Source organism: Haematobia irritans, chromosome 2, assembly GCF_050003625.1.
Source record: "Haematobia irritans isolate KBUSLIRL chromosome 2, ASM5000362v1, whole genome shotgun sequence".
Classification (NCBI taxonomy): domain Eukaryota; kingdom Metazoa; phylum Arthropoda; class Insecta; order Diptera; family Muscidae; genus Haematobia; species Haematobia irritans.
The window spans coordinates 11,457,784-11,475,161 of NC_134398.1; the positions used below are offsets into that span (position 1 = coordinate 11,457,784).

The window sequence follows — 17,378 nt, forward strand, 5'->3', positions numbered from 1 at the left end:
GTCAAAATTTTATTTCTATAGAAAATTTTATTAAAATTTTATTTCTAAAGAAAATTTTGTCAAAATTTTATTTCTATCGAAAATTTTGTCAAAATCTTATTTCCATAGAAAATTTTGCCAAATTTTATTTCTATAGAAAATTTTGTCAAAATTTTATTTCCATAGAAAATTTTGTCAAAATGCTATTTCTATAGAAAATTTTGTCAAAATTTTATTTCTATAGAAAATTTTATTAAAATTTTATTTCTAAAGAAAATTTTGTCAAAATTTTATTTCTAAAGAAAATTTTGTCAAAATTTTATTTCCATAGAAAATGTCAAAATTGTATTTCATAGAAAATTTTGTCAAAATTTATTTCTATAGAAATTTTTTTCAAAATTTATTTCTATAGAAAATTTTGTCAAAATTTTATTTCTATAGAAAATTTCGTCAAAATTTTATTTCTATCGAAAATTTTGTCAAAATTTTATTTCCGTACAAAATTTTGTCAAAATTTTATTTCCGAAGAAAATTTTTTCAAAATTTTGTTTCTGTACATATTTTATCTAAATTTTATTTCTATATAAAATTTATTTCAATAGAAAATTTTGTCAAAATTTTATTTCTATAGAAAATTTTGTCAAAATTTTATTTCGTCAGTTACGGCAGACGACAACATTAACATCGCCATCGTTTGAGTTCTTGTGACCAATCGAAAGTGTACATTTTCAGCTGACTTCGCGAGGGTTTTATTCATTCCAGAATTGGACCTACTTTCATTAGTTTTTTGGTGGAGCCGCCATATTCATAGGGAAGTCATAATCCTAAACCATTTCGGTTTTTCTAAATTGAAACATTTTTATAAAATTATATATTTTGTTTATTAACACATATAATAAATAAAATGTTACATATAAATATTCTAATATAAAACAAACTTTTGTTTTAGTTATTGTTTTTTCTTTCTTTTTCAAAGCAAGAATTGATTTCTAGTTAAAAAAATGAAGAAAAAAATACAGGATTCTTTGTAACTAAACAAATTGTGTTTTTTTTTTTTCTTTTCTTAAATACATTTTAGATTTGTCTATTCTTATTATTGTTTATTTTATTCTTTGAGAAAATAATAGTACAACAGTTTATCTATAGCATAGAATTTATTTCAATTTAATGCAATTATATTCACTTGTAAAAGCAAAAACAGGCGGCAAAGAGATATCTCTAGGTATGTACGCTACAGCATGTATTTTAATAAACATAATAGAAGCAAATAAAATAGAGATTATTTCTTTGTTTATTATCTTTTCCGTTTATGTTTACCACAATTTTACAACCTCTTCCGTATCCATATGGGGGGAAAAGGAACTAGTACTAGAACAGATACATATACATAATAATTTTTAAATAGGCCAATATCAGTTTAATCATCATATACCTATATATATAAATATCTAACTAAAATATATTTATTTATATTGTATTTTATATAGGGACACAAAAATGTGTCCATACATTTCAAAGTTTATATTTTTCATTTTTTTTGTGTTTAATATTCCTCATATTACTCTTTGTAAATAAAGAGAATGAATTAACAATAATTTATGTTCTTTAGAAATTTATATAAATAAGCAAAAAAAATTTATAAAAAATTAAAATACATGCAAAAAAAATATAACATGAATACAAATATATCGCAGGCGATATTCGTTTGTTTTTTTAAAGAAATTTTGAGGCCTTGGAAAGTGAAGGGTGTTAAAAAAATTGTACAAAAAATCAAAATTAATTAACAAAACGAAACAAACCTATTTGTATACATACATATAAAAAAATATAACATAAATAAAAAAAGACACTTAAGAACTAATAAAGGGATATACAAAAACAAAATAATTATTCATAAAATAAAAACTAATTCTTTCTATTATAAAAAATAAAATTTCTTCAATTCCTCCTTCTACCGAATCACATGCATGTGGGAGTAGTAAAACTGATAATTAAAAATCCTATAGAAATTTAACATATTCCAAATAATGTATGTGGATAGCTGAAAATTCTTCTTCTCTCCTCATATTAAAGCTAGAGGCAAAAGGAGGAAATTGTTTAAAATATATTTATATGTATATGCAGTAACTAATTGGTAGTTTTTTTGGAGATTTGTATTGTTGTTGCTGTGTGGTATTATGTAGTATGTAGTAGCTATGTGTGTATATGGCGCGCGCTATAATCATCAAAACAACGTTTTATTGTCATCCATATTTTCATTAATTATTAGCCAGCCTTTTGCGTTTGTTTTGCGCGTTGCAGTGCTTCGAAGGCCTCAACTTCTTTCTTCTCTTTGGCCTTGTTACGTCTCTCATATTCCAAGCGATGTGATATGATACGTTCCACAATACGCTCTGTGGTCATTGTATTTTTGGAATCGATTAAGCAGAAAATGCCACGTGTCTTTGGTATAGCATAGGGATCGATTTTACCATCTTCTAGAGCGATTGGTGTCTGTCCATGGCATACAACATCAACTTTGAAATGATCTAGCAGATCTTCTGTCACACAGTAGGGGGCACCGATAACAACTTCATTTACATACTGTAAAAAAATAAAATAAAAAAAAATTAAATATAATGTGTCATATATATGATATGTCATATCCATAAACTGTGGATATGGACTCTAGGAAAGCCAAAAAAAAATCTATAGAAATAAAATTTTGAGAAAATTTTCTATAAAAATTAAATTTTAACAAAATTTTCTATAGAAATAAAATTTTAACAAAATTTTCTATAGAAATAAAATTTTGACAAAATTTTCTATAGAAATAAAATGATGACAAAATTTTCTATAGAAATAAAATTTTAACAAAATTTTCTATAGAAATAAAATTTCAACAAAATTTTCTATAGAAATAAAATTTTGACAAAATTTTCTGTAGAAACAAAAGTTTGACAAAAATGTGTATACAAATAAAATTTGGACACAGTTTTCTATAGAAACAAAATTTTTACAAAATTTTCTATAGACAACAAAACACAGATAAAATTTTAACAAAATTTTATATAGAAATAAAAGTTTGAGAAATTTTCCTAATTTTGACTAAATTTTCTATAGAAATAAAATGTCTATTGAAAACAAGTTTTGACAAAGTTCGATAGAAATAAAATTTTTACAAACATTTTCTATAGAAATAAAATTTTTACAAAAATTTTCTGTAGAAATAAAATTTTGACAAAATTTTCTATAGAAATAAAATTTTAACAAATTTTTATTTCTATAAAAGATAATTTATGTAATTTTTCTATAGAAATAAAATTTTAACAAAATTTTCTATAGCAATAAAATTTAACTTCTAAAATTTAATTTTCTATAGAAATGCAAGTTTTATAGAAATAAAATTTTCTATAGAAATATATTTTTAAAAAATTTTCTATAGAAATAAAATTTTAACAAAATTTTCTATAGAAATAACATTTTTATAAAATTTTCTATAGAAATAAAATTTTTGTATAATTTTCCTATAGAAATAAAATTTTGACAAATTTTTTATAGAAATAAAATGTCTATTGAAAACAAATTTTGACAAAGTTCGATAGAAATAAGTTTTACAAAAATTTTCTATAAAAATAAAATTTTTACAAAAAATTTCTATAAAAATAAAATGTTGCCAAAATGTTCTATAGAATTACAATTTTTAAAAAAATATTCTATAGAAATAAAATTTTTACAAAAATTTTCTATAGAAATAAAATTTTGACAAAATTTTCTATAGAAATGGGAGCCATCGTGGTGCAATGGTTAGCATGCCCGCCTTGCACACACAAGTTCGTGGGTTCGATTCCTGCTTGGACCGAACACCAAAAAGTTTCACTGCAATGTGGAACGCCGTTCGGACTCGGCTATAAAAAGGAGGTCCCTTGTCATTCAGCTTAACATGGAATCGGGCAGCACTCAGTGATAAGAGAGAAGTTCACCAATGTGGTATCACAATGGACTCAATAGTCTAAGTGAGCCTGATACATCGGGCTGCCACCTAACCTAACCTAACCTTCTATAGAAATAAAATTTTTACAAAAATTTTATAAAGAAATAAAATTTTGACAAAATTTTCTACAAAAATAAAATTTTGACAAAATTTTCCTATAGGAATAAAATTTTAACAAATTTTTTTTATAGAAATAAAATGTCTATTAAAAACAAACTTTGACAAAATTTTCTATAGAAATAAAAGTTTTACAAAAATTTTCTATAGATATACAATTTTGACAAAACTTTCTATAGAAATAAAATTTTTACAAAAATTTTCTATAGAAATAAAATGTTGCCAAAATGTTCTATAGAATTACAATTTTTAAAAAAATTTTCTATAGAAAAACAATGTTAACAAAATTTTCTATAACAATAAAATTTAACCAAAATTTTCTATAGAAATACAAGTTTTTCAAAATTTTTCTATAGAAATAAAATTTTAACAAAATTTTCTATAGAAATATATTTTAACAAAATTTTCTATAGAAATAAAAGTTTTACAAAAATTTTCTATAGAAATACAATTTTGACAAAATTTTCTATTGAAATAAAATTTTGACAAAGTTTTTTCTATAGAAATAAAATGTTGACAAAATTTTCTATAGAAATAAAAGTTTTACAAAAATTTTCTATAGATATACAATTTTGACAAAATTTTCTATAGAAATACAATTTTGACAAAATTTTCTACAGAAATAAAATTTTGACAAAATTTTCTATAGAAATACAATTTTGACAAAATTTTCTATAGAAATACAATTTTGACAAAATTTTCTATAGAAATAAAATTTTGTTGTTCTTTTTTATTTCAGCTTAAAACCATTTTTTTCTATAACAATAAAAAAAAAACAATAAAAAAATTTCTATAACAATAAAATTTAACCAAAATTTTCTATAGAAATACAAGTTTTACAAAATTTTCTATAGCAATAACATTTAACGAACATTTTCTATAGAAATTAAAGTTTTACAAAATTTTTCTATAGAAATAACATTTTAACAAAATTTCCTATAGAAATATATTTTTAGCAAAATTTTCTATAGAAATAAAATTTTACAAAAATTTTCTATCGAAATAAAATTTTTACAAAAATTTTCTATAGATATAAAATTTTGACAACATAGAAACGAAAGTTTGACAAAATTTTCTACAGAAATAAAATTTTGACAAAATTTTCTATAGAAATACAATTTTGACAAAATTTTCTATAGAAATACAATTTTGACAAAATTTTCTATAGAAATAAAATTTTGTTGTTCTTTTTTTATTTCAGCTTAAAACCATACATTGACTAAACCACAAGTGTAGCTTAACCAACAGAGGAAAAGAATGTTTGTCAAATTTATTTGGGCAAAGCCCTATAGACTGCAAGATGGGTGGATGGACGCACGTTTCGGAATTACCACATTCCTCATCAGCATCCTCTACTTGCAGCAAAACTATCAACCAATTATCAGAATAAATTCAGGCAGTTCATTAAACCCAACAATGAACCACACTTGAACCTTCCGAAAAAAAGGCTTTGTATGATAGCCGGCTTATGCCGAAATAAATTCGAAACAAACACATCTCTTTTCCTATGCCACTGTCAAATCATCGATTTGAATGCAGTTGGCTGGGTTTATGTTGAGCGTGCTTTCTCTTCTTTTTCCATTCGTTTTGTTTTGTTATTACAATTTTTATAAAAATTTTCTATAAAAATAAAATTTTTATAAAATTTTCTATAGAAATAAATTTTTTACAAAATTTTCTATAGAAATAAAATTTGTATAAAAATTTTCTATAGAAATAAAATTTTTATAAAAAAATTTCTATAGAAATAAAATTTTTATAAAAATTTTCTATAGAAATAAAATTTTTAGAAAATTTTCTATAGAAATAAAATTTTTACAAAAAATTTCTATAGAAATAAAATTTGGACAAAAATTTTCTATAGAAATAATATTTAAAATTTTTCTATAGTTTTGTGGTAAAATTTTCTCCAAAATTTTGGTAGATTATTTTTGGCTCGAGTGTCTACCGTGTTACGTCATTTGTTAAATGACACACAAAAAAATTTTTGATTTTCAATAAATACATTCAGTTTTTCATAACTAATTTTGTGTTCTTGGTTTGAAGAAAAAAATTGATTTTCAATCATATTCCTTTATTGACTTTGCGTTTTTATCTTGTTTAAAAAATTGGTTGTGTCAATTATTGCTTTTTATTAAAAATATAAAAAATCAATAATTTTCTAACCGACTCAGTCTTCCGAATTTGACTAAAAAGTTAATTGTATCAATTATTTTTTTATTTAAGAAATTTCATCCATTGACCTAGTTGACTTAATATTTCTAGGTTGATTAAAAAGTTAATTGTGTCAATTAATTTTTTAAATGAAATGAATATGTTTTTAACTGACTCAGTATTCCATGTTTGGCTAAAAAGTTATTTAATTTTTTAATAAAAAAAAGTTAAAATTTTTCAACCATTGACCGAATTGACTTAATATTTCTAGTTTGATTAAAAATTTGATTGTAGCAATTTATTTTTTAATTAAAAAAGATTTCAGCTTCAATTAACTTTTTAACTGGAATTATTTTGATAGTATTTTTTCTGTGGATTTAAGTCCTTAGGAATCTCGTTCTATAAATGTTTAGAAAATATTCGAAATATTTATCGTTTTACTTACCTTGCAGGCTAATACACTCAAAACACGTTCATGCAGGTTCATAATAGGATAATTACTACCCTTATATGAGTTGACAACGGGATCTGTATGAAGGCCAACTATGAGGTAATCACCTAATTCGCGGGCTTTTTCCAAAAAATCTAAATGGCCTACATGGAACAAATCATAAGCGCCTGCAACATAAACCTGAAATATGAAAAGAATGAAGGATTTAATAACTTTAGTCAAAAACCCTCAACCTTATGATTTCTTACAATTTTATCTCCTGGCTTGGGAGCTTTGCCATCGCTGAACTGTATTATCTTTTGGGTGGTGGGTAGGAATTGACTGCAACCGGTCCAGGGAGATTTGGCTGCTGAATCTTGACCCATATTCGAAGAACCTGATGATAATAATTTGGATTTTGGTATGCTTTTATTTACTACATGATCAAAAATAACTCTTTCTTTTATTTTTATTTTTACAAATAGTACATAAAACATTTGTTCGTTTTTTTTTTCAATACATTTTAAGTTTAGTGGTTAGGTTGAGGATTGAGAGAATAAAGGAAATACAAAACAAAATAAAAAGAACCAAAAATAATAATAATAAAAAACGACAGCAAAACCAGACACCATAAAGAAATAATTTACATTAGTTTCATTTAGCATAGTTTTAGGCAATGATTTGTTGTTTGCATATTACACGTTGCATATTTTTAGGAAGTGCGCGCATACAATTGATTCACACAGTTTTGTTTTTTTACATCACATTTGTATAACAGTTATACAAGGCAAGAGCAATGGGTACAAGGATTTGATTGGAAATTTTGGCAGGTTAGGATATTAGGGAGAGATTGTTTTGTTTTTTTGTGAGGTTGTGGTTAGACATAGAATAAAAAGAAAAAAAGAAGAAAAACATAAATTGTTAAAATTAGTTGTAGTCCTATTTAGATAAGACAACACAATATGAACAGGAAATATAATTTTGAACGAATTAGGAAATGTGGAAAAAAATGTAAAAACAAACGAAGCAAAAGCATGAGATGGATGATTTAAGGCAAACATTGTTGGTATTGGTCAAGCATTATTCTTTTGTGCCATTTTTTTTTCTCTGTATAAGATTTTTTCTTTTCTTTTTCATAAAACGTTTATACTTAGAACTTTTTTTTTTTTGTTTTCGAAATAAAATTTCGAAATGCCAATGTGCAGCATGCAATAAACGAAACGTTTATTTCGTAAAAAATTATAATTAATAAAATGGTTGCTATTAATTTTTTAAAGCAGTACCAATTTTATGCAAAACAAAAATTTTAAGTTACCTTAAACAGGCTACATAAAAATAGCACTACGAATATATATATGCATTAACTATTTAAATATATACAAAGCCGCAAAATCAAATATAAGCTAAATATGAGCTAACAAAATGTGTATATGGTCCATACCTTCTTTTTCGATGGCATACTCGGCTGAGCCTTGGTGAAAATGATTTCTGGTTAATAGCAACATGCGACCCACTAAATCTGTTGTAGATACTCCAGCTGTGCGTTTGACTTCCCTAAAAAAAGAAAAATAATTTATTACAAATAATGATTTTTATCAATTTTTTTTATAGAAATGATAGTGAGACAACATTTTATAGAGGCAATAAATTTTGATAAAATTTCGTATAGCAAAGAAAATTTAAAAAAAAAAAATGCTATATTAAAAAATTTATTAAAATATCCTATAGGAAAGAGATATTTGCAAAATTTTCTATAGCAAATTAATTCTATATATATATATTCTATTTTTGAGAAAATTTCCATAACAAAGATCTTCTGAAAAAGAAAATAATTTTTTACAAAATTTCCTAAAGCAAAGAAATTTTGAAAAAAATCTCTAAAGCATAGAAATTTTGATAAAATTCCCTAAAGCAAAGGAAATTTGACAAAATTCTAAATTTGAAAAAAAGCAAAATTTATTTTTACAAAACATTAAAAAAAAAACCATAACAAAAAACTTTGAATAAAATTTCCTAAAAAAATTTTGACAAAAAGTTTCTCAAGATATTCTAAAGTAGAAAAAATTTAACATTTCCTAACAATTTTGACAAAATTTGCTATAGCATAAAAATTTTGACAAAAGCGAAGAATTTTTTAGAAAATTTGGCATAACAAAGAACTTTTGATAAAATTTCCTAACTCAAAGAAATTTTGACAAAATTTGGGAAAGCGAAGAAATATTCGACACTTCCTATATCACAACTTTCATAGAATTTTCTATACACAGAAAAAAAATTTCCAAAATTTTTCCAATTAAATCTTGAGTTTTAAAAAAAATTCAATGAAAAATTTTATTGAATAGACAAATTTTTTAATTGAAACAAAAATCATCAGTCACAAAAATTCATAGTATCAATTATTTTTTTTTAATCGCCCACTTTCCCGCCCCTTCCGACCGTGAGGGCCTCGTCCCCATAACATAGGGATAGCGTACACACCATGATTCGGCTATGGCGGGGTGGAGGCAGAGGGATGTAACCAGCTACAGAGAAGGACTCATCAGCCGGATATAGTACATCACAAGACCAAATGCTAGGTTATTCAAAAAAAATGTATTAGTTATCCAAATATGCTAAAATTCTGGACTTCATTACATCAATACTTAAGTTAGTGTCAACTAGATGATAGATTGAATAAAAATTAATGCACATCCCACGAATAGGCTCCACAGAAGCGTTGAAAATCAATGAAAAGGAACTGGTAATTCCTAGATGCCTAAAAGGAATATTTATCCTAATCCTAGATATCAATTCCGAGCATGGAATATCCCCACTAACTAACCTATACATCATCATGGAGCTCAACATCGCCCGTCGGCTCCTAAGAGTAGGCAAATGAATTAGCCTCAATCTAGAAGTGTAAGGAGGAAGAACAAAATCACTGTTCCAATGAAGATGTCTCAAAGCGAACAACAAGAACTGCTTCTGAACCGATTATATCCTATCAATGTAAACATCATACTGAGGATCCCACATGATAGAGCCATACTCCAGAATGGGTCTAACTAGAGCAGTAAAAAGCCTCTTGGTAACATAAGGGTCCGAGAACTCTTTCGCCCAACGCTTTATGAATCCTAGAACTCCAGATGCCTTACTCACCATCGAATTAATAAGATCATTAAAATTAAGCCCACGATCCATAACAACCCCTCTATCATCTCTGTGATTGAAGACATTTCAATTAAAAAATTAATTGGATCAATAACGTTCGTGATTGAAGACAAAAAATATTTTTTTTATGTGTAGAATAGAAATTTTGATCAATTTTCTTATCGTAAAGAAATTTGACAATATTTCTATAGCGAAGATTTTTTAAGAAAATTCTCGATAACAAAGAAATTTTGATATGATTTTCTAAACCAAGGAAATTTTGGACAAATTTCTTTTAGCGAATCATTTTAAAAAAAAAATCCATAAATTCTTTTGATAAAATTTCTTAAAACAGAAAAATTTTGACATTTCTCAACAATTTTGACAAAATTTTCCATAGCATAAAAATTGAAGAAAATTTTCCACAACAAAGAACTTTTGGTAAAATTTCCTAACTCAAAAAATGTTTCACAAAATTTCCTATTACAAATAACATTTCATAAAATTTCCTAAAGCAAAGACATTTTAACAACATTTTCACACAACTTTGATAGAATTTTCTATAGAATAGAAATTTTGATCAATTTTCCTATCGCAAAGAAATTTGAGTGTTCTTTATAGCGAAGATTTTTTAAGATAATTTTCTATAACAAATAAATTTTGATAAGATTTTCTAAACCAAGGAAATTTTGTCAAAATTTCTTTTAGCGAATCATTTTTGAAAAAAAGTCCACAATGAAGAACTTAGGATAAAATATAAAAAAAAAAGAAATTTTGACAAAAATTTTCCAAGCAAAGAAATTTTGACAAACGATCCTAACGCAAAAATTCTTTTGATAAATTTTCTTAAAACAGAAAAATGTTTACATTTCTCAGCAATTTTGAAAAAAAAAAATTCTATAACAATTTTCTTCGCTATAAGATTTTTATCTTATAGCGAAGAAAATCTTCTATAAAACAAAGAACTTTTGGTAAAATTTTCTAACTTAAAGAATTTTTGACAAAATTTCCTATCTCAAATCTTTTGATAAATATTCCTAAAGCAAAGAAATTTTTACAGCATTTCCAATATCACAACTTCGATTTTTATAGAATAGAAATGTTGATCAATTTTTCTATCGCAAAGAAATTTGACAAAATTTCTTATAGCAAAGATTTTTTTAAGACAACTTTCTCTAAGCCGATAGCCTTAGTTGCTAGTGCTTAATTTTCTTTATATTTATTGTAATTTAATGTAAATAAATAAATAAGACAACTTTCTATAACAAAAGAAATTTTGATAAAATTCCCTAAACCAAGGAAATGTTGACAAAATTTTTTTAGCGAATCATTTTTGAAACAAAATATTAAGAAAGAACTTTGAATAAAACTTTCTAATCATAAAAAAAATTGACAAATAATCTTTTGATAAAAAAAATCTTTTGAAAAAATTTCCTAAAGCGGAAAAATTTTGAAAAAACTGTCTATAGCATAAAAATTTTGAAAAAATTTCTTATAGCAAAGAATTTTTGAGAAAATTTTTCATAAAGAAGAACTTTTGATAAAATTTCCTAACTCAAAGAAATTTTGACAAAATTTCCTATTACAGAAAACTTTCGATAAAATTTCTAAAATAAAGAAATTATGACAAAATATCCAATATCACTACTTTAAAAGAATTTTCTATAAAAACAAATTTTGAACAATTTTACTTATAGCAAAAATTTTTAAGATAATTTTCGACAACAAAAAAAATTGATAAGATTTCCTAAACCAGAGTAAACGAATTTTCGTAGACTAAACCAAATTGACAAAATTTCTCATACCATAAAATTTTTGAGGCGAAACAAATTTGGACAATTCCCTGTAATATTAACATTTTGACAAAATATCGCATAGCTTAACATATATATTTTGAGAAGCAAGTAGATTATTGCAGAATTGTCTAAAGCAAAGAAACTTGACAAAATTTTCTTATATCAAAAAAATTTGGATGGAATTTCCTATATCAAGAAAAATGGGAGCAATTGCCTATAGCATAAAAATAAAAATTTACATAGCATAGATATTTTGAGAAAATTCCCTATATAGCAAACAAATTTTGACAAAATTCCAAGAATATTATTTTTTTAATTTTCTATAGAAATTAAATGTTGGTAACATATCTTATAGAAAGTTTGTTATAATTTTCTCTAAAAATCATATTTTGCCACAATATTTTAAGGAAATTATTTTGTTTACATTTACAATAGAAATTATTTTTTTTAACTTAATTTTTATTTATTTAGGTGAGTATTAAGTTCGAGTTTAGCCGCTAATTTTCACTAAAGTGAAATCAGTAAAAAAAAGTTATAAAATTATACATATTTGTTGCAGATTTCATTATAACTTGATGGGGAATATCCCAAAGCAAATTTTCACAAAGTTTGTATTCCTTAAAATGGATTATTAAAGAAAAGTAATCGTGAAAAAATTACGATTTTAGCGGCTAAACTCGAACTTAATACCCATCTTTTATTTATTTTTATTTTCATAATGTTATTTGAAGCCACATAACGGTCAATTTAAATTTTTTGTTAAAATTAAAATTAAAATTTTTGTTAAAATTTTCTATAAAAATTGATTTTTCCATAGGAATGATCCAATAAAATATCATACATTCGGAAAAGCACACTTCTAAAAAGTGAACAATTTTCTTAAGATTTTCTGAAATCCCTCAAATTAACCTCTGATATCTTCAATACACACAAAAAAATACGTTTTGATTTTTTAATTAATTTTCTATAGAAATTAATTATTGGTAAAATTTCTTACAGAAAGTTTGTTATAATTTTCTCTAAAAATCATATTTTGCCACAATATTTTAAGGAAATTATTTTGTTTACATTTACAATAAAAATGATTTTTTTTTTAATTTTTTTTAAAAAATTAATTTGGGTAAAATTTTCTATAAAAATTAATTTTGTTAAATTTTTCCATAGGAATGATCCACTAAAACATCATACATTCGTAAAAGCGGACACTTCTAAAAAGTGAACAAGTTTCATGAGATGTTCTCAAATCCCTCTAATTAACCTCTGATATCTTCACTACACACAAAAAAATACGTTTTGATTTTTTAATTAATTTTCTATAGAAATTAATTATTGGTAAAATTTCTTACAGAAAGTTTGTTATAATTTTCTCTAAAAATCATATTTTGCCACAATATTTTAAGGAAATTATTTTGTTTAAATTTACAATAAAAATGATTTTTTTTTAATTTTTTTTTTTAAATTAATTTGGGTAAAATTTTCTATAAAAATTAATTTTGTTAAATTTTTCCATAGGAGTGATCCACTAAAACATCATACATTCGTAAAAGCGGACACTTCTAAAAAGTGAACAAGTTTCATGAGATGTTCTCAAATCCCTCTAATTAACCTCTGATAGCTTCACTACACACAAAAAAATACGTTTTAATTTTTTTAATTAATTTTCTGTAGAAATTAAATGTTGGTAAAATTTCTTATAGAAAGTTTGTTATAATTTTTTCTAAAAATCATATGTTGCCATAATATTTTAAAGAAATTATTTTGTTTAAATTTACAATAGAAATGATTTTTTTTTATTTTTTTTTAAATTTAATTATTGTTAAAATTTTCTATAAAAATTGATTTTGTTAAATTTTTCCATAGGAATGATCCACTAAAACATCATACATTCGGAAAAGCGGACACTTCTAAAAAGTGAATAATTTTCGTAAGATTTTCTCAAATCCCTCAAATTAACCTCTGATAGCTTCAGTACACCAAAAAAATACTTTTTGATTTTTTAATTAATTTTCTATAGAAATTAATTATTGGTAAAATTTCTTACAGAAATTTTGTTATAAGTTTAAAGAAATTATTTTGTTTAATCTACAATAGTTTTTTTTTCAAATTTTTAATTTTTTTTTTTTTTGTTAAAATTTTCTATAAAAATGATTTTTGTGTTTAGTTTTTCCATCGGAATGATCCACTAAAACATCATACATTCGGAAAAGCGGACACTAAAAAGTGAATAATTTTTGTAAGATTTTCTCAAATCCCTCAAATTAACCTCTGATAGCTTCACTACACACAAAAAAAAATGTTTGGATTCAATCACAAAATTAACCCTCTGTAGCTGAGGTGGTATAAATTTCTAAACTGATATCGAATGTTAACATTTCTGATCAAAAAGTTGTTGGCCATATTTTCCATAAAAACATATAGTTATTAAGCAAACTAATCTAACAAATTTTAAATAAAAATACATATTTATGAGTGACGGAGAGATCGATGCTTCGTACTTAAGGAAGATACGCATGAAAATTTATTTTGCGGTGCCTGTAAGACTACAACATCAGCTACAAAGGGTTAATTGATTGATCCAATTAATTTTAATTGAAATGTCTTTAATCACTGTAGAAATATTTTTTGGTGAAATTTTTTTCGGTGTATATATTATTATATTGCTCTATAAAAAAACGTTATACTTAAATGTGTAATGAAAACCTTGAAATTAGTCATACTTACTTATATCTATTGGCCTTCTTTACTAAGTGATATGTGTCAACGCCCTCAGCGGTCATTGTAATATCATCTAAATAAAAACAATATACAACATTTAAATTGGAACGATATTAAAAAGGGGAGAAAACAAAACACAAACCTCCATGTACGCAGAAATCACAGTTGTGTTCATCTAGTACCTCCAATGTTGTTACATATGGGGCACCCAATACCACCTCATCGACCCATTTAATACCTTTGACCATTTTGACACGTTCTTGTTCTGTGAAAACAGGTGGACCTTTGTGCTTAGTAATTTCCTCATCTGTATGGATGCCAACAATCACTTTATCGCCAAGAGCTTTGGCTTGTCTTAATGAGTTGGCATGACCAAAATGGACCATATCATAACTGCAATTAAAAATTTGAAAAAAAATGTTAATATTAGATAGTAATTATGCATTCGTGTATAAATCATTAATAATCCAAATACTATTAAAAATTATTATCTTGAGTATGTATCTGTGCATCTGTTTTCCTGTTTTGTGATTTGGTTTTTAGCAATTAATTAATGTCGCCTTCTTTATGATTTGATGGTAACATTTTTATGAAATGTTTTGTTTTCTTATTTATTTTAGGGAAAATTGCGGATGTGGTTCCATGTTAAGAAAAAAAAAGTTCATTGTAACATTCTGTTTTGGAACATCATGGTTGTTGCCGGAGTCAAACAGATAACATTGATGACATTTTTTCTTCATTTCTTTTCTATGTATATAGAAAATATAAGAGGCGGAAACCTTTCATCTACAGATAAATAATTGCAATTGAATGTAAAATACTAAACAAAGAAATTAAAAAAAAAAAATTGACATGATTGTGGAGTTTGCCATATGCAACCAAGCAAACCCAAAAAGCTGCACTAGATGCTCTTTCCGTTTTTTCCATAAAATTGTGATTTTGGTTGTCAAGTAAGCCATTCTAAGATCGTTGTCTATAACAAGAAAGTTGTTTTTCAACATGTGGGCACTTAAAAACAAGCATTGAATTTCTAATAACAAAAGTATAAAATTTAATGTGAAATTCTTGTTTCCTTGTTTTACGTTAACAATTGAAAGACTCCCCAATTTTAATTGTAGTTTTAATTAGCAAATAAAAAATGCAGAATGGAATGACAAACAGGTAGAGGATTACAAAAAAATCGATTTCATTGAATTGTGCAATGTTCAATTAGAATTCAATTTTATTCCGTACATTTGTACATATATATAGAAAACAAAGCGAATTAATTAGTCTATGCTATAACATATAGAAGCAGAAGAGACGACTTATAAATGTTTGACATTTTTTCTTTTTTTGATTGATTAGCATTTAGTTTTGACGAGCAGAAGTTTATATTCAATCCGAAAATGCATTATAATCAGAACGAACTGCTCAAATACGTATATTGGTCAAAATAATAACCACAGTCTTAAATTTCGTCTTCTCGTTATATACACAGGGTAACTAATATTAAGTGTGACCAATTTTTTACTGAATTATCTTTCAAATAAGAAATTTTATCAAACTTTTTTCTATAGAAAATTTTGTCAAAATTTTATGTCTATAGTAAATTCTATCAAAATTTTATTTCTATAGAAAATTTTGTCAAAATTTTATTTCTATAGAAAATTGTGTCACAATTTTATTCCTATACAAAAATTTTGTCAAAATTTTATTTCTATAGAAAATTTTGTCAAAATTTTATTTCTATAGAAAGTTTTGTCAAAATTTTATTTCTATAGTAAATTTTGTCAAAATTTTATTTCTATAGAAAATTTTGTCAAAATTTTATTTCTATAAAAAAAAATTTTAAAAATTTTATTTCTATAGAAAATTTTGTCAAAATTTTATTTCTATAGTAAATTTTGTCAACATTTTATTTCTATAGAAAATTTTGTCAAAATTTTATTCCTATGAAAAAATGTTGTCAAAATTTTATTCCTATAAAAAAATGTCAAAATTTCATTGCTATAGAATATTTTGTAAAAATTTTATTTCTATAGAAAATTTTGTCAAAATTTTATTTCTATAGAAAATTTTGTCAAAATTTTATTTCTATAGAAAATTTTGTCAAAATTTTATTTCTATAGAAAATTTTGTCAAAATTTTATTTCTATAGAAAATTTTGTCAAAATTTTATTTCTATAGAAAATTTTGTTAACATTTTATTTCTATAGAAAATTTTGTCAAGATTTTATTTCTATAGAAAATTTTGTCAAAATTTTATTTCTATAGAAAATTTTGTCTAAATTTTATTTCTATAGAAAATTTTGTTAAAATTTTATTTCTATAGAAAATTTTGTCAAAATTTTATTTCTATAGAAAATTATGTCAAAATTGTATTTCTATAGAAAATTTTGTTAAAATTTTATTTCTATAGCAAATTTTGTCAAAATTCTATTTCTACAGAAAATTTTGTCAAAATTTTATTTCTATAGAAAATTTTGTCAACATTTTATTTCTATAGAAAATTTTGTCAAAATTTTATTTCTATAGAAAATTTTGTCAAAATTTTATTTCTATAGAAAATTTTGTCAAAATTTTATTTATATAGAAAATTTTGTCAAAATTGTATTTCTATAGAAAATTTTGTCAAAATTTTGTTTCTATAGAAAATTTTGTCAAAATTGTATTTCTATAGAAACTTTTGTCAAAATTTTATTTCTATAAAAAATTTTGTCAAAATTTTATTTCTATAAAAAATTTTGTCAAAATTTTATTTCTATAGAAAATTCTATCATCACAAATGCATTATATAGAAAATTGACTGTAGAAAATCTTGTCAAAATTTTATTTCTATAGAAAATTTTGTCAAAATTTTATTTATATATAAAATTTTGTAAAAACTTTATTTCCATAGAAAATTTTGTCAAAATTTTATTTCCATAGAAAATTTTGTCAAAATTTTATTTCCATAGAAAATTTTGTCAAAATTTTATTTCTATAGTAAATTTTGTCAAAATTTTATTTCTATAGAAAATTTTGTCAAAATTTTATTTCTATAGAAAATTTGGTCAAAATTTTATTTCTATAGAAAATGTTGTCAAAATTTTATTTCTATAAA

General features: G+C 23.9%; 1 protein-coding gene across 2 annotated transcripts in view; it reads right to left on the reverse strand.

The window, feature by feature from the left end:
- Positions 1-1,252: 1,252 nt before the first annotated feature.
- The window catches only part of Pect (phosphoethanolamine cytidylyltransferase), a 45,293-nt gene continuing 29,167 nt past the window's right edge, over positions 1,253-17,378 (reverse strand). Inside the window, exons 2-7 of one of the 2 annotated variants that reach the window (XM_075293347.1) lie at positions 14,436-14,686; positions 14,300-14,366; positions 8,095-8,207; positions 6,923-7,113; positions 6,669-6,854; positions 1,253-2,562 (exon numbers count right to left, since the gene is read on the reverse strand). In XM_075293347.1, the coding sequence (XP_075149462.1) occupies positions 2,245-2,562; positions 6,669-6,854; positions 6,923-7,113; positions 8,095-8,207; positions 14,300-14,366; positions 14,436-14,686 (1,126 nt within the window). In that variant the 3' untranslated portion in view covers positions 1,253-2,244. The remainder of the gene's footprint in view (positions 2,563-6,668; positions 6,855-6,922; positions 7,114-8,094; positions 8,208-14,299; positions 14,367-14,435; positions 14,687-17,378) is intronic. The other variant, XM_075293348.1, reaches the window with a different exon arrangement.